General features: G+C 44.4%; 1 protein-coding gene across 5 annotated transcripts in view; it reads left to right on the forward strand.

Annotated features, from left to right (window-relative positions):
• TSPAN2 (tetraspanin 2) overlaps positions 1-20,224 on the forward strand; it is a 45,372-nt gene that overhangs the window by 20,461 nt on the left and 4,687 nt on the right. For 3 of the 5 annotated variants that reach the window (XR_004260232.1, XM_032249640.1, XM_032249641.1), the window contains exons 3-7: positions 8,190-8,287; positions 9,879-9,953; positions 11,447-11,545; positions 12,799-12,870; positions 18,622-18,705. Coding sequence is in view for 4 of the 5 variants with exons in the window: in XM_032249640.1 (XP_032105531.1) it covers positions 8,190-8,287; positions 9,879-9,953; positions 11,447-11,545; positions 12,799-12,870; positions 18,622-18,705 (428 nt within the window). In the remaining variant the exon portion in view is untranslated. The remainder of the gene's footprint in view (positions 1-8,189; positions 8,288-9,878; positions 9,954-11,446; positions 11,546-12,798; positions 12,871-18,621; positions 18,706-20,224) is intronic. The other 2 variants (XM_032249642.1, XM_032249643.1) reach the window with 1 other exon arrangement.

Here is a 20,224-nt window from a genome sequence, read left to right on the forward strand (position 1 = left end):
AGGATAATTTGGGGCCGGGGGTAAGGTATGATCTGCACTGCATTTTAAAGAGATCATACTGGCAGAAGTGGAATGAGTGAGGAATCCCAGGACCGAAAAAAAAAATGGCAGATTATTGATGCAGTCGGGCCTGAAGAAATTAGCGTATAACCCACAGTGGTTTGCAGTAGGAATTAAGAAGAAAGAAACAGAAAGATAAGAAACAGTACTAAACATTTTTCAGTCTAACTCAGGGACAGAAATCAGAATGGCAAAAGATGTGGGTGAGAGGCAGAGGCAAGCCTCCCAGTAATAATTCATGACTTTCGGACGGAAACCTGAATTATAGCTGTAAGTAAGGAGCCCCTGCTCCATCAGAGGAAGGGGCCATTGCGTAGAGCTACAGATGGAAGACCTTCCTTCGAGCAGCCTCGGTCTGTATTTCTCCAGAAACAAAAGGCTGATAGTCATTTCACAGCTCTAGATGTCAGTTCCCCATGAAAACCTTTAAGACTGAATATATCAAAAGGTTGGATAGATTCCATAGATGAAAGTGAGCTCTCCTTCATGTCATATTTGACCACTATCGTGTCAAGAATCAGAATTGTGTGTTTCATTCAGGAGATTTCTGTGCTGAGCAGGAAGCTGAACTGGCTCAACACACCCATTCCTGATTTTGTGTCTAATCTAAACCAAGGCAATATGCACACTGCCTGAGATACGAGGAATTATTCATTATGTCATATCTTTATGGACATGTCTCTCAAGACTCTTCCTATTGCAAATCACAGACACCTACTCAAATCGACTGAAGTGACAGAGACATTTATCGACTCACATACTTGAAAGGTCCAGGGTTCATACTGGTCTCAGGGACTCAAATGATGTGACCAGAGTCCAGTCTGGAGCCATCTCTTGGCCCTGCTTTCCTTTGGCTCCCTTCTTGGGCGGGTTTCTTCTCCATGAGATAAAACGGCTGCCAGTAGCTCTAGGCTCCATTTCCAGAGTGACTCCAGGAGTAGAACATGCTTCTTTCATTCCAACAGATCCATCTAACAACCCAGGGCTACCTCTCATTGGCAATATTGGATCTCGTGCCCATCCTCGCACTTGTCATTGTGGCCAGTTGCTTGTGGCATATGCCTGGGCTTCATGCCCACTGTGGAGCTGGAGGTGAGTCAGCCCTCTCAAACCACATGTGCTGAGAGTGGAGGCATTCCTTTTACCTAACAGAGAAAAAGAAGGGGATTCTGGGCAGGGAAAACAGCAGGCCACAGCAGGGCCTGAAGCCTCCTGCTTGTCCTTGGTGGCGCGGGGCATGACATGGGTTTACCCACCCTTTGTTCCTTGTCCACCACATCTGCCTCCCCTAAGGCAGCCCAGAGTGGCTGGTGATAAACGTGTTCATAATCCATGCTCAAAGTTCCGGGAAGTGAGTCATCATTGAAACTTAGCACCAAGCAGAATAAGGAAACTACAGGCCCATGGGTAAACCCCAGGGGCTGGCAGTCAGCCAGTGCTTCCCAGCTCCTCCTGGGGGGTGCTCCGCCTGGAACACAGGTTTGCCAACAGCCAGGTCTGTGCTTGCTCTGTGTCCCAGTGCTGCCTCTCTGGATAGTGGCAACAAGAATTCCTTGTGAAATCAGGAAGCTTTTTTCCCCTTCAGAAAGAGCAATAGACATGTTTGTAGAAATTGACATTTTTTCCTCAGTGAATAATTTTCCAAATAAGAAAGGTACCTAGTCTCCAGCAATAAAACAAGAAGAGAAATACGCTAGGGTACCATTTATGAATTTGCACAGCATGCAGTAGGAGGTGATAGCACTTTAGGAAACAAGCAGGCCCAGTGTTTGGAAAATCTCGCTCCATTATCACAGGGCACCATTCACTGATCTGGGCATTTCCTTTTCAGAATAGGTTCCAGAGATATCAGCCCATTGAACTCTTATCACCCCTTCATTAAAGAGTGTCCTAAACAGACAATGCACATTCAAGTGGTTCTTAAGGAAATAAGTCCTTCCAGCCTTGACGCTCCTCTCCAGATTGTCTAGGTCCCCGCTTCTGGGTAGATGACTGCCAAACTTTGTAAGGGAAATTGTCCCATCTTCTGGGGGAAGCTTTCCTATCGGACATCCTCGGTTCTTCTCTCCTTGTGGATGGAGTGAGTTTCCCCTCCTGTGATAAAGATCAGACATAACCTCCAAGCCAGGGGGATGGTTGATCCCAGCACAGGGCAGGAGGAGGATCCAGCTGTGGGAAATGAGGACAGGGCGAGAGGGTAGTCAGACTGACTGCCACCTGTGTCCCTTCTCAGGGCCCTCTGTGTCAAGGCCAAGGCCTGGAGGCCCTCCCAAGGTCTCTGTGTCCACTGGTTGCTAAGGGGAGAAGAGAGGACCTGGCAGGAGTGACACTGGCAGAGGAGGGCTGGGGTTGCTCAGTGTTTCCTACACCCTATCCACTCTAGTCTCTTTCAGGGCACTCTTGGAAGAAGCCCTTGTGTCTTCCAAATTCCACCAACCTGCCCATCTGACTTCCTGTTACAGTCACTCTCTCAAGTGGGTAGACACCCCAGGGGTCTTCTTTCTAGGGTTACAGAGTAGCCACTGGAAGCCTGGAGACTGTGTGCTCGGTGCATGAGGTCATGTCTGTGAGCAGACGATGTTAACAGGTTTTCTCCAAGAAGGGGTTGCCCACACACACAGGAGCCACTGGGCTCTCTCCAGGATCGCAGCCTGGCTGCTGCTGTCTCTCCCTGTGGAACTCGGGGTCCCCGAGCCTGGCTCTGATTGTGGCTGGATGTTATGTATAAGGAAAGCCTTCCAGTGCTGAACATCAAGGGGGTGGCTTGGCTTGTTAAAAACTCTGACTCACGCTGGTCATATTTTTTTACTTCTTGGTTTTCACTTGTACCTGATGGTAGCTGGATGCCAGAGAGGTGTTGTAGCTCACATTGTTAAGAAAATTTCTCTAAAACATTTTTGTGGGAAGTTGGAGTAGAAAATCATTTCCATATTGCAGCTAACCAAACTGAAGGGTAGGAGGACTTACCTAAAGCCACGGTTGGCAGGCCTGGACTTCCGGCCCCCAGCCCTGTACTTTCAGAGGAAAAACCAGGAATCATCAGTTCTAAATATCTCAAGCATTTTTCTCAAGGAAGAAGAAAAATCACTCTACTGCCATTTATAAATTGCAAAATGAACCAATTTCTAGCTAAGAGAGTTACCGTTCTTCAGAGATTCTGCTAAAAGGAAAGTATAGGGGTTCAAGGGGTACACTTTGGACTAGGCCCCCCTGGGTTCAGTTCCAATTTGTCCCCTCACTAACTGTGCAATCTCACATAAATTATTTAATTTTTTGGTGTCTCAGATTCTTCAGCTGTGAAATATGAACATATTTAAGCATAGTACCTGTTTTGTGGTAAGCCTTCAATAAATATTGGCAATTGTTACAGATTGAGCATCCCTAATCTGAAAATCCGAAATCCAAAATTCCCCCACATCCAAAACTTTTTGAGCACTAGCTTGACTCTCGAAGGAAATGCTCATTGGATAATTTCAGATTTGGGATTTTCATATTAAGAATGCTTGACGAGTGTAATGCAAACATTCCTAAATATGAAAACATCCTCAGTCTGAAACACTTGTCCCTCCCAAAAACTAAGTTGCATTCAATATTCTAGATATTTGCTTTATTATGTGCGTTCAAGGGATACTGGAAGGGAGAACGAGTTTTTAATGTAGGGGAATAACAATTTTTTTAGATAAAAAATAGTCACTAGCAGATTATGTAAAACCATCTGCTACTAGAAAGCCATTAAAATTGATGACCACATCCGGTCCCTCAAAGGGGAGAACCATTTTTAATGAGTTTATGCCTAGGTCATTAGGAGGCTTTCTCTCATTTTTATGTTAAAGAAAATGATGCTTCTAGCTTAAAAGAAGAATCTAAAACCTAAGAAAAAAGTGATGGAATTACCTAGGAACAGGTTCCACGTCTCACTCCGGCTAGAATGACTGTTATCAAAGAGACAAAGAATAACAAATTCTGGCAAGGATGTGGAGAAAGGGGAAGCCTCATGTACTATTGGTGGGAATATAAAGTAGAACAGCCGCTATGGAGAACAGTATGGCAGTTCCTCGAAAAACTAAACACAGAGCTATCATCCAGCATTCCCACTGCTGGGTGTATATCCAAAAGAAAGGAACTCAGTGTGTCAGAGAGATCTGTGCACGCCCATGTTGACTGCAGCACTGTTCACAATCGCCAAGATACGGGGACAACCTAAGTGTCCATCAGCAGATGGGTGGATGAAGAAAATGTGGTACATAGACACAACGGAATATTATTCAGCCATAAAAAGAATGAAATCCTGTCATTTGTAGCAACATGGATGGAACTAGAGAACATTATGTTAAGTGAAATAAGCCAAGCACAGAAGGCAGAGATCACATGACCTCACTCATGTGGGAGCTAAAGAAGTGGATCGCATGGAGGTCTAGGGTAGATTGGCGGTTACTGGAGTCCACAAAGGGTAGGGGTGGGAGATAAAGAGAAGCTACTTAATGGGTACAAAAATAGGGTTAAATAGAAGGCAGAAATTCTTGTATTCTATAGAACACTAGGGAAATTATATTTAACAATAATTTTTATATATTTCAAAGTAGCTAGACAAGAAGAATTGTAATTTCCCAACACAAAGATAAATGTTTGAGGTGATGGGTATCCCAGTGACCCTGATTTGATCCCTATACATTGTATATATGCATTGAAATGGCACCTATACCCCCAAAATATGTACAACTATTACATGTCAGTAAAATATTAATACAAAAATTTAATTTTAAAATTTTTTAAATAGAAGGTGTTCCAGGGAAAGTACTTGTGGTAGCATGTCACAGAGATTACTGGCATCCCAAAGCGCGGCTACTAATGATGAAAATATAATTTCAAAGTGTTTTCTATTTTTCAAATCAAAGGAAATAGGACTCGGAAAGGGGGAGTAGGCATCAGGGATTTGGGAAGTAGGCCGTATGTTTGTCACACCTGCTCCTGTAGGAAGGAGAGGGCTCTACAGAAACCATCTTGGAATTTAAAATATGGCTGTGAATTAATTAATTACATTCAGCAGCTATTTTTTGAGGGGCAGACCATAAAAAGCATAAAGTATCCTTGGAAGCCACAGGTGGCCTTTTGGCATGCAGAGTATTACAGCCGGATTTGGAACTGGATCCAGCAGGCCCAGTGAACTTTTCCTCTTGTAGAGTCTCTTCTGCTTTCCCCTTCAACTCCAGCAAGCAATGCTCATTTGGAGCTAGACTGAGTCACGTGCCCACACATACGAAACAGAGGCTTGCCGAGAAGGGGCCTCAAAGTTGAAGCTGCCAGGGCAGCTTCAGGTTGTTTTTGCCATGAGCTCTGGGATTCTGATAGCCTAAGAGTGAAATATTGTTCAAATAATCAAATTTTCCTGAAAAGCTCATTATTTCAGAAGGATATGGATTGTTGCCTGAGGGACCAGACAGTTTCCTTTACAGTGGGAGCAACTCTGGCCTCCTCAAAGCTCTGTGCCCCTGTCCACTGAGACTCTCACCTCCTCAGGAGCCTCCCTCTTTCCCATATTCCAGGGTTTCTCAGGGGGTGAAGCAACCATCCTCATGTGCTTGGCTTTGGAGAGCCCAGCTATGTAGGTGCTTCATAGATGTTTGCTGAGATGTGTTTCCAGCATATATCTCTAGATGGGTGGTGACAGCCAGCCGGCCTGGAACTGATTTGATTTTCTCTGTCTTACCTACTCATCCAATGCACACTGACCAAGAATTCTGCCTTGTGCAGGGAGTATTCTAGAGAGGATGAATAAGGTTTGTTTGCCGACTTGAAATCTATAATGAGAGATTAATACGAGAACCTGCAAAAGCACAAAATGGAAAAGAGCAGGGCACGGTCAGATCACCGCGAATTCCCAGTGACTGGAGCATAGGATGGATAAGGATTTTGAAGGGACTGGTCTGTAGGCTGTGACTTCCTGGGAGATCTGCAAAGGGCATCACATAGCAAGTGTGGCAGTAGCAATATGTGGCAATGGGCACTTTCTGCAGCAAGGTGGTCCACCAGGGGCCATTCTGTCAAGGAGCTGAATGCGGTGTTGTTGCGGCCACCCTGCATTCAGCTTGTTTCTGTGGGGTGGTCAAATGGAAGTGTGGAATGGGAACTGGGGTTGCCAGCCAGGGCGTCCTGCCTGTAGCCATCTTGCCTCTCAAACCTCCATTTGTAAAACAGAAATGAGCCTTCATTACCTAACCAGGTTGTTTTGAGAGGCCAGTAAGATGATGGAAGTGAAAGAGCTTTGAAAACATTGCAACACAGTGAATGACTTTTTCTTTTTCAGCTTTCATTTTAGAATCGGGGGTACATGGGCAAGTTTATTACAAAGGTATATTGAGTGATGCTGAGGTTGGGGCCATGACTGAACCTGTCACCCAGGTAATGAATATAGTACCACATAGTTAGTTTTTCAACCCCTGTGCCCCTCTAGTAGGCCATGGTATCTATTGTTTCCATCTTTATATCCATCTGTACCCAATATTTAGCTCCTACCGATAAGCGAGAGCATGCGGTATTTGATGTTCTGTTCCTGTGATAGCTTGCTTAGGAAAATGGCCTCCAGCTGCATTCATGTTGCTGCAAAGGACATGATTTTGTTCTTTTTTATGGCTGCATAGTATTCCATGATCTATGTGTACCGCATTTTCTTTATCCAATCTACCAATGATGGGCTGGGTTGATTCCACATCTTTGCTGCTGTGAATAGTGCTACAGTGAACATGTGCCCTTTAGGTAGAATGATTTATTTTCCTTTGGGTGTTTACCAAATAATGGGATTGCTAGGTCAAGTGGTAGCTCAGCTCAGTTGTTTGAATCATCTCCAGACTGTTCTCTGCTGTGGCTGGATTGATTTACATTTCCAACAGTGTCTAAGTGTCCCCTTTTCACCTAGCCTTGCCAACATCTGTTATATTTTACTTTTTAACAAAACTCATTCTGACTGATGTGAGATGGTATCTCACTGTGGTTTTGGTTTACATTTCTCTGATGATTAGAGGTGACAAGCATTATTTCATGTGTGTTACTTGCTTGCCTGTATGTCTTCTTTGGAGAATTGCCTGTTTATGTCTTTTGTCCACTTTTTAATGGAGTTATTTGCTTTTTGCTTGTTGATTTAAGTTCCTTATAGATTCTGGACATTAGACCTTTGGTGAAAGACTTTTTTAAAAACAATAAAGTGTTTAGGCAGTGGGGCCAACACTATTGTTTTTAATGTGATATCATTTCTTGCATTACCACTTCCATTCTGTCGTGAAATTATTCTTTTAGAGAAAAGGGAAAGGGAGGAGGTGGCAGACCTGGAACAGCAGGAAATAAACACCCGCCTCAGGACTGCGGAGCGGGGCCTCAGGGCCCTGAAAAGAACCCTGAGGCCAGGCCTGGGTGGGGCAGGAAGCAGAGCAGCCTCGCCTGTGGCTCCCACTAGGTCTGTGAACAGCCAGATCTGCCCACAAACCACCATCAGCAACCCAGAGGAGCCCCAGGAAGCACCCTGAATGCCAGGCCTAGGGGTTCCCCACGGAGGCGGGACACCAGCCCCCACCCTCCCTGTTAATGGGAGTGGTTTCCAGGTGACTCATATAAGTAAACTGCAAAAAATGAACTAGAGGCCATTAGCATTATTTCAAGTAAGACAAGTGGCAGGTCCCACATTGTATTCTAACTTATCTCAGGATCAGCGACGGAAATACAGAAAGGCTTGGCTTTAGCTCTTTCGGAACCAGAGCATTTCTGCCCTTTCTTTCTCTGTAAGAACTGCACCTGGGGCTTGACTAAGTAGTAAGTGAAATCCCCACCTGAATGATGGTTGCCTCAGTCCCTAGAGAGGCAGGACAGAGTCAGGGTGTTTGGCAGGCTTTTGAGGCTCATGAGTATTTTTCTTCCAGCTCTGCCAAACACCAGCTCTATGACCTTAAGCAAATCACCTAACCTTCTGGGGCCCAGTTCCTCCATGTAAAACATGGCAGTAAGAATAGCACCTCCTTATGGTACTGTTAGAATGCTCTGCAGTGCTCAGAGTCTTGAGCCTGGTTAGCTGTGGAGGCACCAGAGTGCCAGGCACTTTCTCGGTCAGCTCTCAATGGTCTCCTCTGACCTCTTCCCCACAGGGCTCTATGTTCTGGTTGGAGCCGGGGCCCTGATGATGGCCGTGGGGTTCTTCGGGTGCTGCGGAGCCATGCGGGAGTCACAATGTGTGCTTGGATCAGTAAGTGGGGCGTGGGGGTAAATGGTGGGGTCGGGGTGAGGGTGCAGCCTGCATCTGAAGGGAGTCAGTGCCTCTGGCCCCCGACTCTAGCCCCTCCATGGACTTTCTGACCTCTTGGCACCCACTTTTCCTCCCTGAGTCTTGGTTTCTCCATCTCTTACATATGAATAATATTACCTGGATTCGGGCACAGTGACTCACACCTGTAATTCTAGCACTTTGGGAGGCCAAGGCAGAGGATCTCTGGAGCCCAGGAGTTCAAGACTGGCTTGGACAACATAGGGAGACCCAGTCTCTACCTGGTGTGATGGCAGACATCTGTGGTCCAGCTATTCAGGAGGCTGAGGCGGGAGGATCACTTAAGCCCAGGAGTTGGGAGGCTGCAGTGAGCCGTGACGGTACTCCTGCACTCCAATTTGGGTGACAGAGCAAGACCTTGTCTTGAAAAAAGGAAAAAAAGAATAAAAATAACATTATCTTTGTTCCTGCCTCATATGGGAAGCGTGAAAAAGAAATGAGGCCATTGGTATAAAGATATTTTGGGGAGGAAAAGTACTTAGTAATTTTAATGATTGTTCTTTTAAAAAAATAATATTTCACCGTGGGCGAGGCAGCTAAAAGATTTCTATAGCCAGGGAAGTGCTGTTACCTACAAGGAAAACATGTATGTTTGAGATCAATAACTTAGCCAAAATCCCTCTTGTGGCTTATTCTAACAAGCAGCCTCTATTTTTTAAAAATCAAATAATTTCAATTAACTGCTATACATTCAATGCCAGTGTAGCCTGAGAGAAACAGGAAGGAAGAAGAGGGGCAGGAGGAGAGAAAGTGTTGCTATTTCTCCACAGGGAGTAAGAAACAGCAGTTTTAGTAGGCAGCCTCTCATCTCTCATTACTCACTGTGATCTCTGGATTGCTAACTCTGGCCGCAGCCTCTGACCTCTTGCTATGTGAAATGTCTAACTTGTTTCGTTAGCCATTCATTCTTTCTGTTTCTCCTACTGCTGCGCTATTTCTGTCTTGTTTATCACTGAACTTAGTTTGATCGGAGCAAATCCATAGACCAGAACAGAAATCCATCCAGAATTTCATCTCCACTCCCATCTCCACAGAGAGGCCTTTCGAGACCACAGAGTCTCAAGTCATCCCCTTCCCCAAGCCCAGGCTGCATCAGTGACTCTCTCTCTCTCCTGACCTTGTATCTTTATGGGTCTTTTGTGTCTGTCAAGTATTAACTGAGCACATAGATGCCTAGCGCTGTTCTATGCGGTGGGATTTTTGTATCACTAACTGAACTTATCTTATTTACTTTTTAATTTCTTTACTCAGTTATCATATATTCCCCTGTCCAATCCAAGGTCCATGATAGCAGAGACACTGGGATTTATCTTGTTCACCACTGTATACTCAGCACCAAGGACAGTACCCAGTGCAGAATAGATGCCCAATAAACAATTGCTGAGTGAATTAATTAATGAATAAGCAAACTGCATGAAAGCAACTCATCCGTTACATAAGGAAACTAAGGTGCAAAATAAATATATTGAAAAGGTATTAAATTAATGAAATTAGTATTTTCTTTCCTCTACAGTTTTTTACCTGCCTTCTGGTGATATTTGCTGCTGAAGTAACCACTGGAGTATTTGCTTTTATAGGCAAAGGGATAGTAAGTAAAATTTACTTATAATGTTTTTCTATGATGGTTAAAAGTGTTATAATGTTGTTATCCACAATATTATTAAGAAACCAAATAATCTCCAATATTGTAGTTTAAACAGAACTTTTTAACTTAGAAGTGATGTGCAGAACTGAGCATATGTGTGTGTCAGTGTGCAGGCAAGTACAAGCTCACATTTTTCTGGGGAGATAGCACATATCTTTCTTAGACTTATGAAGTGGTCTCTAATAAATCCCCCCAAAAGGGATCTCTAGTTTAAGATTCTTCCCCAGTGTGAAATGGGGTAAGTAAGAGTTAGAGTACAGACTTGAGAAAGAGGGACAGAGAAATCATCTAGCTTCTCATCCCCTGTCAGCGTGTCGTTTGTCCTTAAGGATTGGCCTGGGTGGGGTCATTTCATCTTAAAGACTAGAGCGTGCCCGGCTGTGGGGTAGTGAAGCCAGCTTCTATTTGCTGCACAACTCTAGGTGTCTGGAATAGCTTCTCAGGAGGACACACAGAGGAAGTAGCCTTTCTAGAAAGGTAAAACACACCGTGGGATAGAAGAGAATGGAATAGAAAAGGAGGAAGAATGGAAACTTAAGTTTGCTGTATTTCACATTAACTCCTGTGTCATTAGTATTGTGTTTATGAACTTACTTTAGACTATAAAAACAGTAAACATGTAGAATAGTAAGTGTCACCACCTTCCAAATTTTTCTAAGGTAGCTACCTGTGGCCATAGGTTAGTCTAAATTCAGCTATATACAGAAGTAGAATGGAATCTTAGAAATATTTGAGATTTCTGTGGATGTGAGGTCACAAGCTTTTATACTAGAAGAAGCATTCTCTAAGCTTTATATGATATTTGAATGAAGTTTTCCTTTGGTGATGAATGTCTTTTAAACCATGTCATAAAAAGACTCGAATGCTTTCAACCAGTGGGGTACCAGGAATTTACATGTCCCGATCCTAGCTTTGCATCCGATTCACCTGGGTGGAGCCCAGGAAGCTAGGGCCCAGTCAATGCTGAGGCCCAATCGGGTTTGGGAACTTTAACTTGCAGAAATCTTTCTAGTCCATGAAAACTGTTCTGGTTAGTCTATCCTTCCATCCTCAAACATCTTAGAAACTCCAGAAACTAATCTTCTCCAAATGTGCAGAATGATACTAAAATATCTATGGAAAAGCAGAATTCTTTTTTATTTCAACAGGTTTTTGGGAAACAGGTGGTGTTTGGTTACATGAGTAAGTTCTTTAGTGGTGATTTCTGAGATTTTGGTGCACTCATCACCCGAGCAGTGTACACTGTACCCAGTGTGTAGTCTTTTATCCCTCACCCCCCTCCACCCTTTCCCCCAAGTCCCCAAAGTCCATTGTGTCACTCTTAGGAGAAAGTCAGTATTTTTGAAAGGTGTGGAAGAGGGGATTTTGCTCGATGAAAGGAGAATGTGTGAATCTTCCCACTCCGTGTCCCACATTTTTCCTGGTATTTTTTTCAGGCTATCCGACATGTTCAGACCATGTATGAAGAGGCTTATAATGATTACCTTAAAGACAGGGGAAAAGGCAATGGGACGCTCATCACCTTCCACTCAACAGTGAGTAACTTTACTTCTTCCTTCAAACCGCAGCTTCTAAAGATCATGTGTGAGCCATGTTCTCACCAGTCACCAGGATTAAAAATAAAAATAATTTCAGTAAAGCCAAGTAGCAGCACCTGTTTTAGCCCTTTCAAGCTCCATAGTTTGCATATGTGGAACCCTAGAAGGGAACGATGTCTGTCACACAGAATTCACAAAAGACAAAAGTGCATGAATCCAAAAGATACATTCCCCGCAAAGAGACAAAAGAGCACAAACCATGCACGGAGAAAGGAGCCCAAATAAATATCAGGCTGTGTCAGAGGGTAACTTGTGGTGTAGCAGAAACAAGTGTGACCTTTCAGGCAGAAAATTTCATTTCTAGCTGCAGCTCCACCGCCTAACAGCCCTGTGACCTTGAGCAAGTTACTTGGCCTCCCTGATACCAACTCGGCTCCCTCATTTGTAAAACGAAGGGTCACGGGAGATAGCTGCACTCCCTTCTGGAACATACAGTGGAACTGTGCTGTCCATGTAGTTAATCATGGAAGGCTTACCGAAGAGATGGGGCAGGCCAGAGTCATTCTGATTTTTTAGATACTGTGATATGGAGAAGTGGCTGAATTCCTGGGCCAGGTGTTTTCAGGTACCTAATTCTTGTCTAGAACAGGTATATCTTGGAAAGTGGCCTCCATTATACATTTATACAGTTTCACTTCAGCTGCCTTCAGGACCTGAAGCAACACACGGGTTCTTTTGTCTTAAAGGCCCCGCTAGCCTAAGGCAGGCACCTCTTTGCTGACCAATCTTCAAGTCTGGTCTTTTGGCCACCTGGAATTTCCTACAGCCACTTCTCCTCTATTTTCCAGACTTCCCAGCTAATGAGTTTTTCCTGAAGCTCATAAAACTTCAGGTCCTCAGCAGGTTAAATGACTCCCAGCCTGAAAGAAGGAATCTGAAGCCCCAACCCCTTTCTAAAAAGCAGCAATTTACACAGACACCATCAATTAGCTTCTTGCCTTGTTTGGGTTCCCTTGAGTCACTTCCCGTCATAAACTCAGATGGCTTTAGTGAAGTCGAAGTCGTTTTCTTGTTTTGCCAGCATGATGACGTGATTGTTCGCTGTCCTTCCAGAAATAGCAGTCTGGGTTGCAATGACGGGGCCTCGGAGCTGCTCTGCTGCCTCAGCACCCCAGTCCTTAGCAGGGTGCCCAGACTTGTAGCTGCTGCTCCTCCCTCCTGGTCCTGAAGTCTCTTTTCTGACTCTCTAGTTTCAGTGCTGTGGAAAAGAAAGCTCCGAACAGGTCCAACCCACGTGCCCAAAGGAGCTTCTAGGACATAAGGTAAGCTTCTACCAAAGTTCCTGCTGTACCTGTGTGTGAGGTGGGTTTTGCCTTCAGGGTAGGGTCAGGGGCTCAGGTCCTACCTCAAGGATTCTGGGAGGCTCTCTCCCAGTGGCTTCCATGCCTTGGCCTTATTCCATGTGAAATAAGTGAAGCAATCCAGAGTCACAGTCCCCTGGTGCCCTGGGAAAAGATATGCCAACTTCCCGTATTGGTGCCACCTGCTTATGGTATTAATTAAGCTCACCAGGGCTGAAGTTTGTGCCCAAGAATGTTGCCCCACACCTCTCCATGGGAGTCACAGCACTGATAAATGCTTCCTTTATTAAGTGCTGTGTGTCAGAGACTATGCCAGTTTCTGGGAACTCTGAGATGAAAAAGACATGGTCTCTTGCTCAGCAGCCTCACAGACTTAGTCAAGGTCAATAGCGCTGTGTAGGAAGTCTGAACAGGGAGCCCTAAAGCAGTAGATTTAGGAAAGCTTCATAGAGGAGGAGCAGGTCTCTGAGCTGAGTTCTAACAAAGGAAGGCCACTCCAGGCCCAGAAAGCAGCAGGAACACAGTCACGGCCACGTGAAAAACTCCAGGACTGCAGGTAAAGAGGGAGCCCACAGAGAGCACTGGGCAACGTGTTGAGAGAAGCAAACAAAGGCATGATTTTACACCTGGAAGTTTGAGGGAGCCATTAATTTGAGCAGAGAATGAGCAAAATCCGCTTTGAGTTGTAGAAAGTATTTTCAGGCTGCTGGAGTGTGAAGGAATAGAGTTGGAGAGTAATGGAGGAAGACCACTTAGGTGGCACTTGTGGTCACCCTGATAAGAGAGGATGTCGGGCCACAGCGAGTCACAAACAGTAGGGATGGAACGTCAAGAGACGTTCAGGAGGCAAAATCCACAGGCCTGGGTGGCTTAGTGGGTGTAAGTGGTGAGTGAGTGGAAGGAAGGAGGCTTATATCTCTAGACTTCTGCTTGAGTGGCTGGATGGGTAGAGGCTCCACTCCCTGACTGTAGGGAAAGGGACAGATCCTGTCCCTTTGGTTTTGCTCAAGTTTGTACGTTAGGTGCCCATCGACTTACAGGTAGGCTGAGATGAAGACACGGGTAGGAAACTGAGCAGGTTGGCCGTAGCCAAAGCCCTCGGAGTGAACAAGAGCACCAGGGAGAGTGAATAGAACAAGGAAGGAGGAGGGACTCCATCATTTCAGGGGCAGGTTGAGGCCCAGAAGCCAGCACAAGAGACTGGGAAGGAGGAGCCAGAGTCTATTTGGGAAACCAAGGCAGAGATGGTTCACCCATAAAGTCAAATGTTGGGAAGAGACAAGTAAAGACCAAAAGTAGTTTGTTGGATTTGTTGGCTAGAATATCATTCATGACTTTTGTCACATAGTTTCAGCAAAGTAACTGGGAAAAGATACAATGTGGGAAAGAGAGAGGGAACTATGAGACTGTGGAGAGAGTAATATAAATATTCTTAGACCCTCGGCTAGGAATGGGGTGGATGAGATTATAGCTCCAGCTCATGTCCCAGATTGGCCGCTGAACATTGGTTGGGTTCTTCTGAGTTGGATAAAATGAACAAGACACAGCACTGCCCTCAAAGTGCTCACGTCTGGTGGGGAGACGCGCACAGGGGCCATGGACAGCACGTGGGCTGAGTTAAGGCTGCACAGAAGGGAGCACAGTAGACGAAGGTGGCTTAGGATTCCAGGGTCCGCAGGAGGCTTCCCTGATGTGATTCTTAGGACGCATTTTGAAGGATGACTAGGAGTTCAGTAAGCAAACAAAAGAAGACTGGGAAGTTTCAGGCAGAGACACAAGACAAAGGCATGGAAGAGAGAGAAGGCAGCTGTCTTCAGGCAAGTGCCAGCAGCGGAAGTGGCTGAGAGCCCAGGTTGCCTGTGGGAAATGGGTACTTTAGAAAGGAGGGACCCCTACTCAAAGGGCCGTGGGCACTCTTGTGAGGCTGAGAGTCTGGCCTTCATGCTGCTAGCTTAGGGAGCCATTGAAAGTAGAATCTGGGATGGGATCTGCATTTTCCCGAATTTGCTTCAGCAGCAGCATCAAGGATTTATGGAGAATGAACAGCGTTGCGCTTAGAGACCCATTGGGAAGGCTGCTGTCCTTGTCAGCAGGAGATGTTAAAGAGGGCCTTTTAAGTGACATCTGCAGGAGTGGTGAGCAGTTAAAAATCAGAGAAGAGAAGAGAATCCACTACTGGCTTTGTGGCTTCACCGCCTACATAGATCCATTTATTGAGCTGAGGGAGAGAGGAAAAGAGCCAGTTGTGGAGAAAAGAAAATGAGCTTCATGTTTAACATGCTGATTTTGAGAGGCCAGTGGCACCTCCAAGTGGAAATACTCAGTAGGCAAAAATATCCAGTAGGCAGTTGGAAAGTCTGGTTTGTGGCTCCGGAGAGAGGTCTGAGTGTCAGCACTTGATGGGAAACTTAAAGCTATAGGTACGGATTTGATCCATTAGACTTAGAAAAAAAGAGGGAAGAGGATAGAGCCCTGGGGAACAACCACATTTAAGGATGGGCAAAAGAAGAGGTGCTAAAGAAGGAAACTGGAGGGGCGGCCAGACACAAGTGAGGAGACACCGCGGGAAGGGAGGGAATGGTCACCAGGTCCAGGTGCTGCTGTTGAGGGCAATCCAGTATTGAAAAGCTGCCTAGCTTATGTTAGGCACTGTGGATGCAAAGGCGAAGGAGAAAAAGTTCCTACTCCCAAGGAGCTTGCATTGCAGTCTAATAGGAGGGAAGAACATGGAGTCGATACAGTGCAGTGATTGACACATGCACGGAACGTGCCTGGTACTCCAAAAGCACAGAAGGAAAGGCACTCAGGAGAGGCTAGAGGCTGGGGGATGGGGAAGGCTGACTGGAGGTAATGATGTCTCAGCTAAATCTTCAAGAATGGAAACTAATTATGCAAGCATTGGGCAGGAAGCGGGAGGGGGAGGCCTGCCTGCAGAGAGACAGCCTAAACAACACAGGCAGAAATTCCATGGTTTGTGTGGGGAACTAAAAGCCCAAGTAAATCCACTAAGATAACTACTGAGAAGCTGGCAGGATTTAGCATGTAAGGAACCAGCTGGTGAAGTGGTGTAAGGGATGGAGTGAGGACAGAGCCCAGATTTTGGAGAGTGAGATGTGAGGAGAGAGGGCATCCTTTCGAGAAGCTTGGATTTGAGCCAAGGACACAAAAAGAAAGTTTATAAAAGGCAAAGTCCAAATTACCATTAAACATATAGAAAATATAGGAAATTAAAAGAAATATATTTAAAACTAACAGCAAATTAAAATGAAGAGATGCTGTTGTTTAACCTATGAAATTGACCAAGTTTCCCCCCCGCACCCCCCGGCTTAATAATAATATCCAGTTTGGGTAAGCGTGATGTGATGAGCATTTTCAGAGAAATTGGTAAATAGGTTTAAAGGTCAGTATAACTGACTGTAAGACTAGAGGAGTAAGTATGTTTTTGCCCTTCTATCCAGGAATTCAAATTCTCACAGCTTATTCTAAGGAAAAGGAATCAGAAATGGGGACAGACGTTTTTGTGCAAATCATGTTCATTACAATGTTATTCATAACAAAACACTGAACAAGCCCTTCATATGCAGCCTGTAAAGACTTTTTAGTTTCTTAATAGGTAATACATACATTGCATAATAAGCAGGGGATTGTTTAGATCAAATGTAGTATATTCATATGATGAAATGTTTTACCACCATTAAGAATCATGATTTTGCCTATAATCCTGGCACTTTGGGAGGTGGAGGCAGGCGGATTGCTGGAGCTCAGGACCACCCTGTGCAACATGATGAAACCTCATCTCTACTAAAAATACAAAAATTAGCCTGGTGTGGTGGTGTGCATCTGTAATGTCAGCTATTCCAGAGGCTGAGGCAGGAGAATCACTTGAACCCAGGAGGTGGATGTTGTGGTGAGCCAAGATTGCACCACTGCACTCCAGCCTGGGTGACAGAGCAAGACTCTGTCTCCAAAAAAAAGAAAGAAAAAGAATCATGATTTCAAAGAAATTTTTAGTGAAACAAGGCATTTTTGAAGTTTTAATGTTGAGTTTAGAAAGCACACAGTTGAATATAAAGAATGAACTAAGGGTGTAGGTGTGTTTGTGTGTATCACCAACAGATTTATTATCTTTTGTGGTAAGAGTACAGATGTTTCTTTAAAAAAAAAAAAAAAAAAAAAAAACAACTCTTTTCCAGATTTCTACAAGAAGCATTTATTCCTTTTGTAACTAAAGCCAATATATCTTTGATTCATTTGTTTTTCACAAAAAGAAGCTGGCAATGAAGAAGGGAAGGAAGGCCTAATGGCAAAGCTAGAGGAGAACGGTCTTAAGTCTTGTTTGGCTTGTTTTGATTGAAGAACTTGAGCATGTGATAGGAGGGGTGGAAATGTCAATGGAGAAGGAGAGGCTGAATGTATAGGAAGGAAAAAAGGTAACTGGCAGCACAGGCTTCCCGAGGAGCTGGGAGAGGGTGAGACCCAAAGCAGGATATGAGGTTAGCTTTCAACAGAGAAGGGCACCTCTTTGGCTCTGATTAGAGAAAAAGGAGTTGGGAGTGTGCTTGCTACCTACAGCAAAGCCTGGCACTGAAGGAAGGGAGCATCTAAGTGTATAGGAGGAGAAGAAGCGTGAAAGATTTGCTATAGACTGACTCTCATTTTTTCCACCAAGTAAGGGAGCCGCTCTGTAGAACAGTAGTTTTCAAACTTTTGTCAGAATGTATTACAGGTATCTCTTGTGGATCTGTGTCCTTCTCTAAACTGAATTCCCAGAAAGCAAGAGAAACCATAACCTGTTGTCTCTGCATCCACCACCCTTCTTCCAGTGACTGATGCAAGGTAGATGCTCAGGAAATGTTTTTTGAATGAATGGAGTATGATAGGGAATATGAAGAGAGCAGTGAGGGTTTCACGTAGTTCAGGTGGTTTCAGAAGGAACCCACCAGTGACAAGTGAATGGATCTGAACAGCCTGAGGATACAGTTGGATTGAGAGCATCTCTCTACTTAAGAGCACTCCAGATAGGAGTGTTTGAAGTTGGGGAAACTAATAATAGTTATAGGTGATCTGTTCCGCTTTCTGTCTAAGTTTCCCCGTCTGTGAAGGCCCTTTGAATCTATGCTGCACGGGTCTCTTATGGGCACAGAAACCCACCAAGCCCAGCCCAGCCACCACAGAAGAGAATGTTCCTCTAGCTCCCAAGACTTGGCTTTTCTAAGTCTTGGCTTTCTTTTGTTTAACATGAACCTGTAAAGACTTTTTAGTTTCTTAATAGGTAATGCTTACATTGTGTAATAAATTGGATCAAAGACATACAAAGTATTTTAAACTGAAAATGACAATATAAAAATAAGGAGTTATTGTTTTAAGGGTATTTCACTTACTCGCTACAAGTAAAAAGTGGCTTCAAGTTTTTAGATTCCTCAGAACCAGACAAATAGCTTCCTTCAGTTATATTCCAGGGCTCTGAAGAAGCCACTGGCTTAAACATGAAAATCCGACCCAAAGGAGAAGCTTATGTTTTTTTCCCCAAACTGCATTTTTGCTGTAAGCTTGTCAGGATGGTGTTACCAAAGATGAATTGTTGAAACATGCGTAGAAGCTGACGTGGATTGACTCTCACAGGATGAGCTATAGAGATGGAAGTGATTGAATCAGGGTCTTGATTGACACATACAATCAGTTTTTATTCCTGACTTTTTTTCTCCAAAACAGAATTGCATCGATGAAATTGAGACCATAATCAGTGTTAAGCTCCAGCTCATTGGAATTGTCGGTATTGGAATTGCAGGTCTCACGGTGAGAAAGTTCTAGAACTTACCTTTTTTTCCCCTCTAAAAAGCCTTGAAACTTTGCATCTTATATCTCTTCAAGTATAGTATCTTAAGAGGGAGTTCTCATAAAGAAAAAAGACCTTTGTTCACAATGTATTATATCTTCTAAGAACAAAGCTCATTAAATATATTAATAGTTTGTCCTCTAAAATATAATACAAAATTCAACTTTAACTCATTATGACCTTGAGTGTATCATTATATTAACTTCCCATTTTAGGGTTACCATTCATAACCTAGATAAATGATTTTCAACTCTGGGTCTCTTTCTGCTGTTACAAATTCAAAATATCAGGTTAATCTCTCTCACCTATGATTTGAAGAGGCAGCAGAGCATGGAGATTAATAAGACAAGCTCTAGCATCACATGATTTAGATTTAACTCTAGGCTCCACCACTTGCCCGTGCTGGGATCATAAGAAAGTTTCTTAATTTATCTATACTTCAATTTCCTCATCTGTTAGATGGGAAATTTCATATGTAAGCCTCATAAGATTGCTGTGAAAATTCATTTGGATATACATATAAATTAGTATTACAAATTAATACAGGTCACGTGTCTGGGACATACAGCACTCAACAAGTGCCAGCTTTCTGCATATCTACCAGGCAAAAGCAACGATACAGGAGAAAGTACGAAGCATAGTGCATCCAAGCCACCACTAGGTGGCTCTGTACTTCTACAGTACAAGCGTGCGGGAAAATGGGTAGCAGTGGACATGTGTGGCAGGAGTCGCAAGAGATGGTAATGGAGAGAGTATTGGGTCCACATCATTAAGGTCTTTGTATGCTACTTTGAAAGGGTGGGCTTCATCCTTAAGGAGAAGGGAGTCACCAAGGGTTGGAAGAACCTGTGGTAGAGGATAGAGGAAAGATTGGAGGGAGGCAAGCTTGGATTTGGGAGGCCGGTTAAAGGGTGATTTCCACTATCCAGGGGTTGGGTGATAATAATGCTAAGATAGCATTTACTCGCAGGCCTCTATGTGGATTAATTTATGGCCTAAACTAAGGCAGGGGCTCTGGGAATTGTGAGAAAATTAATGAATTTGTAGTTATCAGAGGACACACAGGCACCTTTCCCCTTTTCTGTATTTAGAGCACAGAGAGGTGGGGAAGTGGCTGGAAATAGTCTTCTGAGGCCCTCCAAATCAAGGGACATCTCACAGGCCCCCCACCTGCTCTGGGGCTAGCCTGGTTGCAATTCTGCAGCACCCCCCCCACCCCCCAAGGACAATTCTGAGACAAGAGCTGTGAGCATGTGCTACATAATGGAGATAGGAAGTAGACCTTTCTAGTAGTTGTGCAATCTCAGCAAATGAGCAGCCTGGAAGCAGTCATCGTGACTGTGTCATGAGTAGGCTGAGACTGAAGAAGTCTCTTTGAAGCCAGGATGGGGTGGGGATTGCGTCCCACCTTATGACCATGGTAAAGGGAAAATGCCTGCAGTGAGCTTATCTTGAATCGGCAACCCCCCCCCCCCCCCC

The sequence above is a fragment of the Sapajus apella genome, unplaced genomic scaffold, assembly GCF_009761245.1.
Source record: "Sapajus apella isolate SASKATOON/1434 unplaced genomic scaffold, GSC_monkey_1.0 scaffold69, whole genome shotgun sequence".
Taxonomy (NCBI): Eukaryota; Metazoa; Chordata; class Mammalia; order Primates; family Cebidae; genus Sapajus; species Sapajus apella.